The 18,528-nt window shown below is 43.7% G+C and overlaps 1 protein-coding gene across 1 annotated transcript in view; it reads right to left on the bottom strand.

Moving 5' to 3' along the window:
• Nucleotides 1–18,528, bottom strand: part of CDRT1 (CMT1A duplicated region transcript 1) — a 30,616-nt gene that overhangs the window by 6,276 nt on the left and 5,812 nt on the right. The window contains exons 3-10 of the mRNA XM_010842981.1: nucleotides 17,986–18,189; nucleotides 17,764–17,891; nucleotides 16,836–16,958; nucleotides 15,652–15,761; nucleotides 13,658–13,858; nucleotides 8,944–9,065; nucleotides 6,097–6,245; nucleotides 4,953–5,095 (exon numbers count right to left, since the gene is read on the bottom strand). Of these exons, the coding sequence (XP_010841283.1) occupies nucleotides 4,953–5,095; nucleotides 6,097–6,245; nucleotides 8,944–9,065; nucleotides 13,658–13,858; nucleotides 15,652–15,761; nucleotides 16,836–16,958; nucleotides 17,764–17,891; nucleotides 17,986–18,189 (1,180 nt within the window). The remainder of the gene's footprint in view (nucleotides 1–4,952; nucleotides 5,096–6,096; nucleotides 6,246–8,943; nucleotides 9,066–13,657; nucleotides 13,859–15,651; nucleotides 15,762–16,835; nucleotides 16,959–17,763; nucleotides 17,892–17,985; nucleotides 18,190–18,528) is intronic.

Here is an 18,528-nt window from a genome sequence, read left to right as displayed (position 1 = left end):
ATAGATGACTGTACTTCTCTCTTACAATTTGATTTCTAGCTATCAGACTTCTACAAATGTCATGCTCAGAATCATTTGACATTTTTAATCTTTTTAAAAGTAGCATTATTATATAAATAAAGAAAAAAAAACAGACGGGAAAATGGTTATCTTTGTAAGAAGCAAAAACCTGGTATTTGAGCAGGTTCTCTTGGTCCTTAAATTAGTGGCTTTCATTCTTTCAGTGAAACATCCCATAGGAAAACTGTATCCACCAGCTGAGATTTTTGAGCTCTCTTTTGTGATTACCAGCAGGGGAAGAGAGGGGGGGATCGGGAGAAGATTTATATAAATGCCTCTAACAAAATCCCCCTGACAACAGTTGGGTCCTAGCTGGGCTCCAGATAAGTGGAGTATTCAGATCTGAGAAGTGCCATTACCCTACTGCTATTAATGCTACTGAAAAATGGAACTTGATGTCACCAATTTTTTAGACCTTGTGTGCAAAGCAGGTCCATCGACCTCTGCCACCTCCACCCATCCAAGTCCATCCATGGCCACATTCATATGTTACTTTTTCCATAAAGCCACCTCTCATCTCCACTTCTCCTCTCACCCTACTCATATACATAGACTTCTGGTATATTGTCAGATCCTCTTGGGTACAGCACCTGTCTTATCCACCTTTGCACATCCAGCACCCAGCACATGGCCCAGCCCTGCAGCAGGTCCTCAATAAATATTTATTACAAAAGTGAACGTTGGCTCACGTTTCAGTGTATGATCATTGCTAAGGTATGTTAAAACAATGACATCCAACATAGGGAGTTGGGATGGGCAAGTACACACTGCTCTATTTAAAATGGATAACCAACAAGGACCTACCATATAGCACAGGGAGCTTTGCTCAACATTATGTGGCAGCCTGGGTGGGAGGGGAGTCTGGGGGAAGAACACATGTATATGTGTTCTCTGTATATGGCTGAGTTGCTCTGTTGTGCACCTGAAACCATCTCAACATTGCTAATCAGCTGTGTTTTTGTTGTTGTTTAGTTGCTAAGTCATGTCTGACTCTTATCCTTCAATATAAAATAAAAAGTTAAAAGAATGACATCCACCACATATCATCTGGACTTGGTCAGATTCCAAGGTGACCTAGGTACCAGAGTCATACTGAGACTTTTCAAGGCTCCAACAACTAGCAAAACAAAAATAACAAAGACTTTGAAACGCAGAAGACATTCAAAGAACAGCAAAGAAGTCAATGCAGCTTGATGTATCATGTGATGAACACATGGCTAGATGGACAGATGGATAGATAGATAATAAATGTAAGGTATAAAATACATGTAAGAAAGTTCAACAAAATTCTAATTTTTTCCCAAGATGAAAATGCAATGACTTTACTGGCGCCCTAAGTGCACCTCAGTCCACCTATGGCGATCCACACTGGGAGAGATGCCTAGTGACTGAAGGGTTTGCCTCCCTGTGTGTCTCTTTGGATCTTGCTGAGCGGAGCCTACACTTCTCGTGGGTTCCTGTGACATTTGGTGGTTCAGCCTATATACCATCATAGCCTGGTGATTTAAAGCACAGACTTTGGGATCAGAAAATCTGGGATCAAAACCTGATCGTACCTCTTACTGACTGTATAAACTTGAGAAAATAACCTCTCAGTCTTCAGTTGTCTCTTCCATGAGAAGGGGAACTGCTTCAGAGGATTCCTGTTGTGATTAAATCAATCGAGGTATTTTAAAAACTAAGCCCATACCTCACACAACAGTGGTTTTCATGGTTCTGGCATAATCCAGTCTCCTTTCATATTTTATCTCGGCCCTAGAAATGTCACTTGTCTCTTTCTTTGTCCCTCCTTGATCAAAAAAAAACACTGCAGAAGGTGACGTCAGTGAAAATGGTGGCGTTCAAAGGAACTCCAAAATTCTATCCTTTCATAAAAGCAATGAAAAAACTGGCAAAAACTGTCAGAATCAACTATTTGGAACTCTGGAAAATAACCAAAGGCTTGCAGCAACCCAAGGGAAACCACTAATAAAGTAATTCAAAAATACATAGTAAAAATGTGATGACAGAATTAAAATGGTACACTGTTAATATCTAAATATCTGTTCAACACCCAAAAAGACCACAATAGAAAACTTGAGAAATGAAACAAACAAACAAACAAAATATATATAAGACTATAGAAAAACAAAAAGCCAAATGGTAGAGTTAAGTTTGTTTTACACTTAATGTAAATAGATTAAATTCTTCCATTAAAAGGCAGACATTGGGAGAAACGATTAAAAACACAATCCAACTAAATGCTGCCTACAGGAGGCTCACTGTAGATTCAAAGACACAAATATGTTGAAAGTGAAAGAGTGGGAAAAAAAGATACTCCTTGCCAAAGGAGCACCAGAGTGTCTACACAAATACCACACAAAATAGACTTTTAGACAAAATTGTTAGTAGAGACAAAAAAAGAACATTACATAATAATGGTAAAAGAATGAATTTACCAAGGATATATAACAATTATAAAATTTTTGCTTAGACTGCCCCCCAAAAATAAGAGATAAAATTCAAATTACTAAAATCAGAAATGAAACGGAGGACATTACTACTGACTGATGGAAATATTGTGTAATTAGATAGTGGGAATCGCCACATAACATTATGGATATACTAAAAAACATTCAATTGTACATCATGAAACGGTGAATTTTGTGTCATGTGAATTATCTTAATTTTTAAGTTGTAAATATATATATTCAATTTACTTAATATATATTAAAATGTTATATATAGTATATAAATATATATTTAATGTATTAAATATATTATATAATATATATAAATATATAATGTATACATTAAATGGAATGAAGGTGTTCAGTGTACTTGATAGTCATATTTCTTGCAGTAAATGAATAATTTGGCTTCTTTGTACAAATCAATAGCATAAATTTGCTTTCTCAACACTTCACTATGTCCAGCTAAACTACCCACAAAGGAGATCAAACTGCCCAGCAAGATCAAACCAGTCAATCCTAAAAGAAATCAACCCTCAATATTCATTGGAAGGACTGATGCTGAAACTGAAGCTCCAATCCTTTGGCCACCTGATGCAAAGAACTGAGTCACTGGAAAAGACCCTAGAGCTGGGAAAGGTTGAGGGCAGGAGGAGAAGGGGACAACAGAGGATGAGATGACTGGACTGACTCAATGGACATGAGTTTGAGCAAACTCTGGGAGATGGTGAAGGACAGGGAAGGCTGACTTGCCGCAGTCCATGGGATCACAAAGAGTGAAACACAACTTAGCAACTGAACAACAACAATCAAGCACTTATATATACACAGTACTGCTTCAGATGAGTGGGAGAAAGGGCCCTACAAATGAGAACACTGCCCATGTCCTCCAAATGTACTATAACTGTCTATGGATTTGCTGTTAAGTGTGCAAGGCAGCAAGTGTGCAAGGCATCAAGAGCCAATGTGGATGGTGTGTTGGGCTGTCATTCAGTGGAAGTAGGAATGGTTTAAGAAGATCCCAAAGCTGAGAATGGGTTTGATGAAATGGTGAACATACTGCTAAGTTTGCTGGAAACAATTATCTTCCAATAACTAAATTAAATCCTACTGAATCATGCTTGGAAGGTTTTAAAAATGTAGCATTACCATTTTAATGTGATATCACAAAGTTTGAGTCCCTCCTTGAGGTCAAGTTTGGACAAGCCAGATGATCAATGCTGTAAGGTTTATCGATAATCACCCAAGGCTTGACTAAATCACTGAACACTGGCCCTTCCTGATACTACCCACCTGTCAACAATGCAGTTACACCCCAGATAGAGAACATACACATATAGGCCCATATCCCCCTCTACTGCCCACAAAGCCAGTCTGCCTGCTCAAGAAGTTTCTGTGGATAACCAAAAAGGGCCTATTGTATTGTATAGCACAAGGAACTCTGCTCAATGTTATGTGGTAGCCTGGATGGGAAGGGAGTTTGGGGGAGAGTGGGTACATATATATGTACAGCTGAGTCCCTTTGCTGTGCACCTGGAACTATCACAATATTGTTACCCAACTATACTCCAATATAAAACCTTTCTTAAAAATTTAAAAATTAATTAAAAAAAAAAGAGGTTCCTGTGAGGGTACAAGGAAATCTAGGACCATTTTTCATTAAATAACTCTCCTTGACAGATCCTCCTGGAAGACCCTCTCTCAATGAATTAGGATAGCACTTAGCTTCCTGGCGTTTCTTATAATGCATTCAGGGGAAGAAGCAATATTCGTGCAGTACAAGAGTGGCATAGAGCAGTTTGTAAAACCCACAATTATGGCAGAACCATTAACTGACCACAATGCCCTTTACAAATAAGCCTAGATAACCTCAGAGTACTTCTTAATTGGATCCAAGCACGCACCATCACTAAACTGGGATTGGAAATGCAAAATGAAATCCATTTGCTGTCCCGGAATAGAATTGAGCCCCCAGGCTTTAAGGGAGCGCCTTCTTTAAGCCCTTCCTCATTTTTAAACCTTTGGCACCTGGGTCATTTTAAGTTTTCGCAACCACAAAATTCCAAGAACTTAAGTTTACTGGAATTGGCATCACAGAGGGACAGTTCCGCCAATATTCCTAAGTTTGGTAGGTAACAGATAAAATTTATTACATGTGCCGTAAGTGTAAATTTTCAGTAACTTCTCAAAATCTCCACATAGTATTATTGTTTCTTAAGAGAGACAAGGGAGGGCAGGAGAGGGGGTGACTATATTGGGCAACAGGTGGAAGAAGAGGAAAGTGGAAATGGGTGAGGAGCAGAGGCGAGAGGGTCAGCAGAGAGCAGTAGGGACAGTGAAGTCCCTACTTAATGAAGACTTCACTAAAGAGTGAAGTCTAGGTTCTGTTGGGAAAATTGGGGTCAGGGGCAGGGACCTGGCCAGGGTGTCCTGAGTACCTACTTTGGATGCTTGAAGGCCATGAGGCACCGCTCGTACTTTCCCACCATGCTCCAGGCCATGACCAGGCCATCAGTGCTTCCTGACAGGAGATGCCACTGGTCGAAGTATAGACACTTCACGGCCCCCTCGTGGCCGTTGAGCGTCTGCAAGAAAAGATGCCTCTGTTCTCAGCCCATCTTCAGCCCGAATCATGACTCCTCAAGGAGCAGAGCTGGAGGCTTCTTGAGATGGATCCCAAAGCCACGCTCCACCAGTCTGAGGCTACCACACTGGGAGTCTGCCTGAGCCCACTGCATGTCTGCTCTAAGAAGGTTGGTGAGGTTCAGGCAACCTGCTCCCTCCCCAGTTAAGGAGGAAGGAGATCTGGGGAGGCCTTGTACCCAGTGGGTCTGTGACCAGGTAGGCCCCGCCTTCCTGGAGTGCCTGAGAGGGACACAGTCTTCCTTCCTCCGCTGCCAGAAGGGCAAGGCTCATGTGTCAGCTCCCTGCCAGGACCAGAGGCAGCTTGATATCCAGTAACTACTGCTTAGACCACAGTAACATCACTGGTGAGAAAAGCCCACCAGCCAGGCAGCCGCTTCTCGCTGTGATCCTGTATTCTCAGCACAAAAGATATCTCAGCATCACCCACCAGGGACGGGGGCTGCCCATCCGGCAAGAACACTTCCTGTGTGTGAACATTCGATCACTTTCTAGACAGCCAACATTCTCTTCTCAGAAGAGAGGCAAGAGGAGATCACTGTGGTTTGTTCATTCCCAGACCCCATGCCAGAATCAGGGTCAAATGTTCCAGAAGAAGAAAAGGTACTTTACCTGTGCTGCTGTGAAAAGACCCCTCCGAATCCATGTATCTTGCGGAGTCAGAACGTAGCCTCCACCACCTCCACCCATGAAAACATGGCTTACGTGGGCCTTGACCTTCAACCAACTCAGAATGGCCCCTTCTTAGGGGGTCTTCCCTTCCCTTTCTCAGGACCACCCTCTTTTGGTGACTGCCTCTCAACCACCCTAGGGTGGTCTGGGGAGCTACCTGTCTGTCAGTGCCTGTCAGTGTCCTCCAGCCTCTCACCCACAGCACTCTGCTCCCCAGTCCCCATCCCTAGCCCCTCCCCCTAGTCCCCTCCCCCCAGTCCCCACCGTTCACCTTTACCAGCTGGGCTGTGACCATGTGCCACACTTTGACCATGCCTTTCTCACAGCTGCTCACGATGTACGTGTCATTGATCCTGGTATCCAGGATGGGGTCTTTGTGTTTGAAAGTCTTTAAGCACTTCCCTGTCTCTATATCCCACTCTGAAAGGGAAGGGGAGAGAGAAAAGAGGGTGCATGGAGAGGGTGCCAAAGGGGCTCCATACCCCATCGCAGAAGCTGAGACCAGCCAAGCCCATCATATCAAACTCCAGAAGGCTTCATCTGGTCCAGCACCCCCACTGGCTCACCCATAGTCCATGTACCTGCAACCCAGGGCTCCCCTCTCATAGCCCTTGGGAGATCCAGCAATGCATAGACCTTGGCTCTGACCCTGAACCTTAGCCTCCTGGTCTAAGAGGTGGACAGCTCATCTCCAGTAAGCCTCCTCCTCAAGCCTGAAAGATGCTAGAGTAGATTTCAGGAAAATCATGGCAGGTGTTCAGGGCATGATTCCTCCCAGATGCTGTCTCCTGACCCTCACCTTCTACCCACCCTCAAAGAAAAGAAAGCTGTCTCTCTCCATTTACATTTTAAAGTACTTCTGAATCTGACTTTTGGATTTTACTTCTAAGAGATTGTCACAGCTGAGGGCGAATCTACTGCTGCTTCTACACAGATGGTGCTGGAGCCCCCACCTCTCATATCATAAATGTTGGGTGGATATGAGAGTCCATGGGTGGTGGGAGAACTGAGCTTGAAGGAAGAGACTGAAAGTGGGCATCACAAATTCAGTGATGAGAACATTAAAGCCCCCCATAGAACCTACTTCCTCAGGCAATGCAATGAGTATCACAGGACCAAATACTAACCACAGTGCACACCCACCCCACACTAGCCATGAGCCAGGCTAATCAAAGTGCTTGCCATGCATTAACTCATCTTCACAGGACAAAGCTATTATTACTCCTTCCTGTACAGATGGGGAAACTGAGACCCAGAGAGGTTCAGTAACCTGCTCAAGATCACAGGGGTGGTGAGCAGATTGAACTTGGATTTGAACCCAGGGAGTCTGGGTCCAGAGACCATTTTGCCTTCACCTGGGCATCTGCGGGAACTTCGCACTCAATGCATTAGCTTCCCATTGCTGCTGTAACAGATTACTATCAACTTAGAGCCTGAAAATGACAAACGGATTATCTTACAGAATCACTGCACAACCTCACAAGGCTAAAATCAAGGTGTCAGCAGGGCTGTGCTCCTTTAGGGAGTCTCAGGGGGGTGGAGGGAGGAATCCATGTCCTCGCCTTTTCCACCTTCTAGGGTCCTCGACACACACCTTGTCTCACACCCCCTTTCTCCATCTTCAAGGCCAGCAACGTTCCATCTCTCTGACCATTCATCCACAGTCATGTCTCCTTCTGGTCACACATAAGAAAATGTCTGTTTTTATGGATCCAGGTGATGACCCATGGGCCCACACCAATAACCCTGGGTCATCTCCCCATTTTAAGGTCCCTGACTTCACTACATCTTCAAAGTCCTTCTTGCCATGCAAGATGACACAGTCACTGGTTTCCGGGATTAGGATGGGACCATCTTTGGCTGGCTGTTCTCCTGCCACACTCAACGTGTCCAAAATACAAGCCATCATCTTCTCCTCCACCCCTCCCCTACCCTGCTCTTCCTCCAAGGTCCCATTTCCATCAATGGTACTTCTGTGTACCCAATGGCCTGAGTTATAAAGTCTGGCCTCACCCTTCACCCTTCTTTCTTGCTTTTCATCTCCTGTTAGTGCTGAAGTCCTGCCAGTTCTCATTCTGGAAATCTCACCCCCCCACCCCGTCCTCTGTATGTACCATCTCCTTACAGGTACATACAGATCCATCCGATAACTTCACACTTGCCTATTCTCAGATATTCTGAAGACATCCTATCTCCAAAGAGTTGCCATCTTTCCAAATCTTTCTTCCACAATATCACTAGAGCAGTCTTTCTCAAATACACATCTCATCATATCGCTTCTCAGCTTAGAATGCATTTACAGCCTCCTACATCTTACAGAATAAAGTTCAATTTTCAACACAAAAGGCCCTTTATAATCTGGCCTCAAACAAACATACCTGCCTGATCGCCAACACAACACACAACAGCTCAGCCAACTGAGCAGAGGGAAAGTCCCTCAATTCTTCATTTTCTTTCATATTCTGTGATTTGCCTGAGCTGTTCCTTCTGTTTAAAATGCCCTACACACTCCCTCTGCTTGTAGAACTACTCATCCTCAGGACCAGACTCAAACAGTACCCTGCCTGCGGTGCTTTCCCTTTTACTTTTATTTCTATGGTGACTTAGCCCTCCACAAACTTGCTGGAGTACACGTTTTAGAACCAGACAGCCCTGGGTTCAAATCCCCACCCAACCACTTAGCAGTTTGACTCATGGCTAATTGTTTTTCTCTCTGAGTCGTGGATCCCTTATCTGCATCCACCCCATAGAACGCTTATGAGACTGAAATAAGATAATGTAAAGCACCCATCGCAGTCCCAAAGTTAGTACTCAATAAAAGGCAACTGTTGTCATTCACATATTTACTCTTCCCTCCATGATATATTTATGTATCTGTCTCCATTAGGAGACCACGAGGCTCTTGAGGAAATAGAAAGCCACGTTGAAAGGGCCATGGCATATGCTGCTTTCCTTACACTTAGCACAGCTCCTAGCATTCAACCAATAGTCATCAATGGATCATAGATAGATGGATGAAGGGATAAGCGACTGCCTGTAGAAATGAGCAAAACAAGTCTTCTGGCAACCCATGGGCTTAGGGAAACATCTTAGAGAGTCTGAGGCATTTCTTTCTCACCTTTTACCTGGCAATCTTTTGCTCCAGAGGCGAGCTTGTTCTTATACACATCCATGCAGGTGATGGTCCCCTGGTGGCCATTGAAGATGCGTATACAAGCCCCACTTTTCAGATCCCAGTACCTGCAGGAATCAGACCACAAAAAAGAGATGTTTTTGAGACTTTCTGAGGACCCAAGGGTTCAACAGCATAGAGTTCCTTTAGGTTGATAGGTAGTTGGAAGGCATCAGAGTTTCATGATTAAGCTCAGAGTCCAAGGCTTGGATTTGAATCCCACTTGCAGCATTTCTTAGGTGTAACTTTAATAAAGCTACTGAACTTCAGTGAAAACTTCATTTCCTCCTTGATTCAATGGAAATGATAATAAAAATAATTATCTCACAGGTTTATGAAGAATTAAATATAGTAATGCAGAAATTGTCAACTAGGGGTGACATCCACTCCCAGGGGACATGTGACAATGTCTGGAGACATGTTTGGTTGTCACAAGCTGGGCTTCCTGGGTGGCTCAAATGGTAAAGAATCTGCCTGCAATGTGGGAGACCCAGGTTTGATCCCTGGGTCAGGAAGATCCCCTGGAGAAGGGAATGGCTTAATTCCATGGACAGAGGAGCCTGGCGGGCTACAGTCCATGGGATTGCAAAGAGTCAGACGCAACTGAGTGACTAACACTTTTACTTTTCATCAGATGGAAGGGTCCCTAGAACAATCACCAGGCTCAGAATCCACAACACTGATTCAGTGGTAGAGCTGATCTTCAAACAAGAACAACAGAACAATTGACACATGCCACTTGGATTCAGACTATTTTATGTGCATTTCTAAAGCATATCTAGGGCTTCCCAGGTGACTCTGTGGTAAAGAATCCACCTGCCATGCAGGAGACCTGGGTTCCATCCCTGGGTTGAGAAGATCCCCTGGAGGAAGAAATGGCAACCCACTCCAGTATTCTTGCCTGGAGAATCCCATGGACAGAGGAACCTGGTGGGCTACAGTTCTTGGGCTCACAAAGAGTCAGACATGACCTAGCAACTAAACACACACACACACAAAGCATATCTAAGAGATATATAGGAAACATGTATGAGTCACACTATTTTTTAATATACAAACCTGCCTCAGATCTCTCAACCATCATTCATACTGACTTTGTGACAGGACAAAGTATAATGTCAAGAGACTGGGCTCTGGAGCCAGGCTGCCTGAGGTCCACTCACATATCCATCACTCACTGGCTGTGTGATCTCAAATAAGTTACTGAATCACCTGCTATCTCAGTTTCCTCATTTGTAAATTGGGGATAATAATGGTACTTATCCCATAGAGTTATTAGGAGACTTGGCACATAATAAACTATAAGTAAATGTTTCTTTTGATTGGGGGGGGGGCGGGCGTTGTCAGACTTTTCCTTCTAATATTCCTAAAGGTCCAATGGCCTTTATCTGTTCATCAGAGCCTCCTATGCATACATAGTTGACTTTAACAAGGTCCCAGTGGTCTGGAAAAAAAGCATGTTTTGAATTTCTACTTCCTAGCAGCATGGTTAACCATATGCCCAGGTTGTTTTCATAATTTATGCAGAAAAGGTATTTGATAAACGCTTTTAGAAAAATAGGAATGGGGACTTCCTTAGTGGTCCAGTGGCTAAGACTCCATGCTCCCAATACAGGGGGATTGGGTTCAATCCCTAGTCAGGGAACTAGGTCCACATGCTGCAACTAAAGATCCTACAAGCAGCAATGAAGATTCTGCATGCTGCAACTAAGACCATTGTAGCCAACTAAATAAGCAAATATTTTAAAGTTTGTAAATGGATGTTTATAGCCACTTACTCATAACAGACAAAATGTAGACGCAACCAAGATGTCCTTCAGTAGATGAAGGAATAAATAAACTGTGGTCCATCTGGGCAGTGGAATATTATTCAATGTAAGTAAAAAATGAGCTATCCAGACATGAAAAGACATGGAGGAGCCTTAAATATATATGACTAAGTGAAAGAAGATCCGAAAAAGCTACACACTATATGATTTCAACTACATGACATTTTGGAAAAGGCAAAACTACAGAGCCAGTAGAAAGATTAATGATTGTCAGGGATTGGGAGAAGCATGAATAGGTAAAGAACAGAGGATTTTTAGGGCAGTGAAAATACTTTGTATGATACTATAATGATGGATATGTGTCATTATATATTTGTCCAAATGCATACAATGTACACCACCAAGTGTGAACCCTAAGTTAAACTGTTGACTTTAGGTAATTGCATGCATGCTCAGTCTCTCAGTTGCGTCCAACTCTTTGTGACCCCACAGACTGTAGCCCACCAGGCTCCTCTGACCAAGGGATTCTCCAGGCAAGAATACTGGAGTGGGTTGTCATTTCCTCCTCCAGGGGATCTTTCCAAGCCAGGGATCGAACTCCTATCTCCTGTATCTCCTGCACTGCAGGAGGATTCTTTACCCACTGAGCCATCAGGAAAGCACAGATTACGATGTGTCAAAGCAGGGTCATCAGTTGTAACACATGTTCCACTCTGATGGGGAATCTTGAGGACAAGAGAATATATTCGTGTGCAGGTGCAGAAGGTATATTGGAAAACTTTGTGTCTTCTGTCAATTTTGCTGTGAATCTGAAACTGCTCTATAAAAATTGTCTTTTTTAAAAAGGTAGTTTTGATATAAGAATAGAAAAACAAGCCAACAACACTGTTTTATTTTTGAAAGTTGCTGAGAGTGAATCTTGAAAGTTCTCATCACAAGAAAAAAAATGTCACTCTGTGCTGTGATGGATATAACTAAATTCACTGGGGTAATTATTTTGCAATATATGCATATATCAAGTCATTATATTATACACCTAATATATTGTATGTCAATTCTACCTCAATAAAAATTTTTTTAAACTTTGTATGTCAATTATACCTCAACAAAAAAATTTTTTTAATTCATACACATGGGTATCAGGAAACACATACAGGAATGTCTATGGCAGTAATCTTTGAAAGAATAAAGAGCTAACAACAATGCAAATATCCACCAACAGAAGAGTAAATAAATGAGTTATGATGATGTATTCATCCAATAAAATACTATATCTCAGTGAAAATAAGTTAACTACTGCTATCTATATCATAAAGATGAATCTCAAAATTAGTGCAAGAATCAAGTACATGTGAATTTTTAAAATATAACTACATTTATGTTGAGTTCAAGAAAGGACAAAGGTAGTGAATATATCTGGAGATACATAAATAGGTAGCAAAACTATAAAGAAATTTAAGTATAAAATTTATACTGATCAGAAGGAAGAAAGAAAAAATAAGAGAAAGGCACACAATGAGATTTGGGGAAAGGAGTGCGTCAAGGCTGTGTATTGTCACCCTGTTTATTTAACTTATACGCAGAGTACATCATGAGAAACGCTAGGCTGGAAGAAGCACAAGCTGGAATCAAGATTGCCGGGAGAAATATCAATAACCTCAGATATGCAGATGACACCATCCTTATGGCAGAGAGTGAAGAGGAACTAAAAAGCCTCTTCATGAAAGTGAAAGAGGAGAGTGAAAAAGTTGGCTTAAAACTCAACATTCAGAAAACGAAGATCATGGCATCTGGTCCCATCACTTCATGGGAAATAGATACGGAAACAGTGGAAACAGTGTCAGACTTTATTTTTTGGGGCTCCAAAATCACTGCAGATGGTGACTGCAGCCATGAAATTAAAAGACGCTTACTCCTTGGAAGGAAAGTTATGACCAACCTAGATAGCATATTCAAAAGCAGAGACATTACTTTGCCAACAAAGTCCGTCTAGTCAAGGCTATGGTTTTTCCAGTAGTCATGTATGGATGCAAGAGTTGGACTGTGAAGAAAGCTGAGTGCCAAAGAATTGATGCTTTTGAACTGTGGTGTTGGAGAAGACTCTTGAGAGTCCCTTGAACTGCAAGGAGATCCAACCAGTCCATTCTAAAGGAGATCAGTCCTGGGTGTTCTTTGGAAGGACTGATGCTAAAGCTGAAACTCCAATACTTTGGCCACCTCATGTGAAGAGTTGACTCATTGGAAAAGACTCTGAGGCTGGGAGGAATTGGGGGCAGGAGGAGAAGGGGACGACAGAGGATGAGATGATTGGATGGCATCACCGACTTGATGGACACGAGTTTGGATGAACTCCAGGAGTTGGTGATGGACAGGGAGGCCTGGCGTGCTGCAATTCATGGGGTCACAAAGAGTCGGACACGACTGAGTGACTGAACTGAACTATATGCCTTACTTCTTGACCTGAGTAATGAGCACGAGTGTTTATTATATTGTTTTAAAATATTTGTATATATACACTTTTATCACTATTTGGCTTCCATACCAGGTTTCACACCCACAAAAAAACTACTTTCCCCTGAAGGAATCTGTAAAAAGAAATATAAATTTTGCTTTCATCTAAGAATACTAAAGAAAATACTTTCCGATTCATAGCCTTCAGCTAGAAAATAAATCTAATAATTACTATAAATCTATCTCACTCAAAGTTTAAACAATATACAAATTTTTGGTTTTTATCTTGCCAAAAAAAAGTGTGGGTTATTCTAGAAGTCAGCATCATTTAGGATAACTTTTGCATAAATGTGAAAAAACGTAAAAGCACATATGCTTTTTCCACAAGCTGTGTTTAAGCCTGGGCAAGGTGAGGACCACAACTTTCTTGGACCACTTACCTGATACTCAGGTCATAACTCCCACTCAGGAGAAAGTTTTCTTCTTCACACAAGAAGAGGGCCCGGACACTTCCAGCATGGCCTCGAAACCTGATGGGTATCTCCTTTACACGTATGATGTCCAGAAGCTGGATCTTTCGATTGGATGACACAGCTAACAAATCTCCCCCAGAATAGTGGATGATTCTGTTTCGGTCCCACCTGAGTTGCCAGGAAAAAGACGCACCATGAGAGAAGAGAACCATGGAACTACTTAGTACAGTGCCTTTCACCTATAGCAAATGCCATCATGGAAGATCCATCCAGCAAGGATGTAGCAGAAGGCAAGACCTAGTGTTAATAAGCCCTGATGGATCCCTACCTCACACTGTAACAAAAATGCATTTCAATTAGATTTAAAACCTAAACACAAAAGGCACAACTATTTTAACAATTTCTGCTAATGTATAATAAATCCCCAGGACAGAGAACAGAGTATGCAGCATTTTCTGCTTTATTTGATCATGGAAACCTTTTTTCACAGAAAACCTCAGAAGAACACAGCTGGGAAGCCCTATACCCACTGCATATCCCCCTGCTGTCATTGTTTCCCTTAATCAATATCCAGTGAGCATACTACATTAGGGGCAAAGTCTTGTGCTAATAGGTGCTCATGGGAAATACAAAGACGAGTAAGATATGGATGGACCCTGCCCTCAGTCAGTATGAAATCCAACAAAATAGGGTGAGTTGAATTAATTTTCCAATCATAAGATTATTAGCAAATAGATAAAATATGAGCAGGATGACCAAAAATTTTATTGTCCAAACTGAGGTTTTTTTTATCATGAAAGGGGACACTATTATTAATTACTCGAGGACCACAGAGTAAAGCAGGGTTGTTTGGATAAACAGGGATGGACAGTCACTCTAAATACGAGGAGCAATTCCTGACATGTTTGCCCTCATTCCATTTGTCGTATCTAGAGTTCAACCTGTCATTCTCTCTGCTAAAGAGCACGTATCACCATACTGCTCATAAACACTCAGCTCTGCCTTTTCCCATCTGTTCTGTCCTCCCCCTATTTGACTGGTCAAGATGCAGTTTGTTAGTAAGGTTCACAGCCAAAAATAGAATAAAAGATGTCCTTCACAAAACTTTTTGAATAAAGAGTGAAGTCCTAGATCTAAAATATGTCAGGAAGTTGACATTATGAAAGGATCTTCTTCTGGCATATTCAAATGATGTCACGCTACATAGTTACCATTTTCATATTTAACATGAAAAGACACAGTACTTTGCTAGAGTGGGTTACCAAAATATGTATAGCATAGCTCCATTTATATTTAAAACATGTATTTTTACATGCCAAGAAAAAATTCTACGATAGACATCAATATTAATGGTAGTTATCTCTATGTGACAAGATTATAGAAGAGATTTCTTTTTCTCTATACATTTTCTGGCATTTAGTGGATATTTTTTCCAATGAGGATATATTACTTCTAAAATAAGAATTAAACAGTAAAGATAGTTTTAAAAGATTTTAGGCATGTGAATTGTGCAAAATGTTGCTGGTCAGTGTACCCAAAATTTGTAAGGGCAGAGTGTCCTCCACCCACAACTGTTTGTTGTTTAGTCGCTAAGTCATGTCCAACTCTTTTGCAACCCCATGGACTGTAGCCTGCCAGGCTCCTCTGTCCATGGGATTTCCTAGGCATGGATGGTGGAGTGCATTGCCAGTTCCTCCCCCAGGGGGTGTTTTCCACCCAGGGATCGAAACCATGTCCCCTGCATTGACAGGCAGATTCCTTTACCACTTAGCCACCAGGGAAGCCCACCCTCTACTGAGAATGGTGCAAAAATCAAGCACCAAGTCTCCAGATGGGTTTGGGGCTGGAGTTTCAGGTGAAGAAGGATTGCTTTTCCAATGAGTGAGGGTCATGGGAATCCTTAGATGCTTGCGTGGGTAGTCCAGGGGCCCTGGGCCCTAGATTCTGAGCCTAGTACCTACGTGTCAGAGAGGATGCGGATGTTGTAAGAGCCACAGAAGACATTCCTCTCCTCCATCTGCACCTGCTGAGTCTCCTGGTTCTGGTATGCAGTCCACAGGTTGTAGTCATTCTAACAAGGCAACACCCGCAGTCAAAGGACAGTGGCAACCTGACCCAGAGTCCCAGGCATGCACCTTGGGATTCCCCCTGGCAAGGGTGCAGGGGTCCGAGGCCTTCTCCTCTTCAGGCCATGGCAACTGCTACATGGTGATGGGGAGGGCGCCAACCAGTGAGAAAAGGAACCCCTGAGTGTGAAAATACTGAGTCGAGGGTCCTGATTCCTCTTCCACCTCTGATTCTGTGAACGTCCGGTGCTGCTGATAACACAACTTTTTTAAACTGAGCTCAGGACCAAGATGCATGCAAAATAAAGTCACTGGTGCCCTTTCACTGACCATTTCATGGAACCCAGGGTTTTATGTTCATATTGTATACATGTGACAGTACAGAGCATACTTGTGGGAACTCGAAATCACAATGAAATCGCTGTGAAATCACTGCTGCACGCTCTGGGCCTTGTGTGTCCAGGTCTTTACACATCAGCAACCCTCATCTCCTCACAGCTGCATCACACAGCATGTCACCTGCCCCACCAAGTATTCTCATCATTTCACAGATGAGACAGCTGAGCCTCAGAGAGGGTAGCCTCAGAGAGGCCCTGCCCCCACGTCCTTCCCCATCCCCAGCCACAGACTTCTGCGGCCATGAAATGCAGGGACAGCCCAGTGATGGGGACACCCAGTGATCCTGGCTTTGCTGCTGGCTCTGAGTTGCCCACTAGATGCTTGGCGTCATGGACATAGGACCTGATATGGGAGACTCAGTCAGGAAGCACTCCAAGAAGACACCCAAACGAGCCCTCACTTAACAGATGAGGAAGATAAGGCTTAAGGAGAGGAAATCCCTTGCTTACAGACACACAGCACAGGACCCTGGCCTCCTTCTTAGGGTACGTCACCTCCCATACCCCACATCCATATGCTCTATCCCATATCCTCCATACCCCACATCCATAATGTGCTCTATCCTGTACCCTCTGATGTCTGACATCCTTATGTGAGGTCCGAGCCTGGACTTCGGCCTTCTGTGGCCAGTAAGAAAGGACACCCTACAGTCACTTACCCCAGATGCCATCAGAACCCACCTTCGTTCTCAGTTTCCACTTCTGATTTTTCACACGAAGGCGCTTCCCATCATCCGTCATTTTCGGAATTGGGATAATAACCTTGTTGGCGTAATTAGGGTCTATTCCCCTGGTGTAGGACCCCTGGGGGAAATAATAGAAAACAGTTATTCTTTGTCCTTACACTCCAAGAGAAAACTAAAAACTAGTTCTTGGTAGGGTCTGAAAGACGGACAAGCGCTGGCCCAGGAAGGCCTGGGCCTGGAGAGTTGGACCAGTGGTATGGGCAGACTGGCTTGAGGAGGGTAATGACATCAAACATCCAGGGAGGACCAGCAAGAATGGCGGGTGGCATGGATGATTCATGTCAATGTATGGGAAAAGCCACTACAATATTGTAAAGTAATTAGCCTCCAATTAAAATAAATTAATTAATTAAAAAAAAAAAGAATGGTGGGTGGTCCCCAGCCTCCAACATGTGGCCTGTCTCAGGGCCTCCTCATCTGTCTCCTGTCCCCTCCCTCTGCTGGGAAAAAACCAAACTACCAGGAACCCCTGATTTAGGGTCAGGCTTCAGGCAAGAGACAGAACTGTAAATGCCAGAGGTGGTTACTATCCAGGGAATAGTGCATCATAACCTAAAAATACACTTTGTGGCCTTGTAAACATCCGTGTATGTGAGGCTCTCTTATGGCACAAGCTCTGGTAAGGCTCCCTGGGGAAAGCTCACAGCTCCGCGGGGCGTGGGGAAGGCTCTGCCTCTCTCTGCCTGCGGGGCTTCTAGACGGGGTGCTCCCTTCTAGAGAGTCAGTGGTGATCAGGAGTCTGGATATGAGGGCAGTGAGGAAGCAGCCCACATGGAGCTGGAGGCCAGCTTGGGGGCCACCACAGACGGGAAGGCTTGGCAGAAAGGAGGCTGGTCTGATTGTCCCTCCCAGACAGGCCGTACCTGCAGGAAGGTGATCTGGTGCTGGATGAAGGAGTGCATGGACAGGTCGGCCTTGACCTGCTGTGCCAGCGCCGCCCAGTGCTGGCTCACAAAGCTACACCTGTTCAAAGTGCTCCTATCCAGCAAACCTGGAAGAACAAGAGGTGGGCCTGGGAACCTCCCACCTGGGCCACGAGGAGGGAGAGGGGGTGCTTGAGAAACCCCCCAACAGGCCCCACATACTTAGAATATACTTGGAGAGGTGGATGGGCAGCTGGCGGATGAAGTCGCGGTACCTGCTGACCCCAGAGGACAGTTCTCTGACAGTGTCCAGCTCCAACAGCACATCAGTGGCCGGGGCCAAGCCTGATTTGCACACACTGGCTTTTTCAGAAAATAGCCTGTTCATCTCGGAAATACACTGGAGCGAACTCTTCCACTGTACTTCTAGAGGGAAACCGGGGAAGGGGGCACAACTGGGGCATCTTTGGAATGAGTCCAAGCCCACCCAGGGACATGTGCTTTCTCTGAGCACTTTTGGGCTTCCCTGCTGGCTCAGCCAGTAAAGAATCTGCCTGCAATGCAGGAGATCCATGTTCAGTCCCTTGGCCAGGAAGATCCCCTGGAGAAGAAAATGTCAACCCACTCCGGTATTCTTGCCTGGGAAATCCAATGGACAGAGGAGTCTGGTGGGTTACAGCTCATGTGTGTATGTGCTTGGTCGTTCAATAAGGTCCGACTCTATGCGGGGCTGCAAAAAAGTCAGACGTGACTTGGCAACTAAAC

Source organism: Bison bison, unplaced genomic scaffold (genome assembly GCF_000754665.1).
Source record: "Bison bison bison isolate TAMUID 2011002044 unplaced genomic scaffold, Bison_UMD1.0 scf7180017864180, whole genome shotgun sequence".
NCBI classification, from domain to species: Eukaryota; Metazoa; Chordata; class Mammalia; order Artiodactyla; family Bovidae; genus Bison; species Bison bison.
This window is presented reverse-complemented; position numbering and strand designations above follow the sequence as displayed.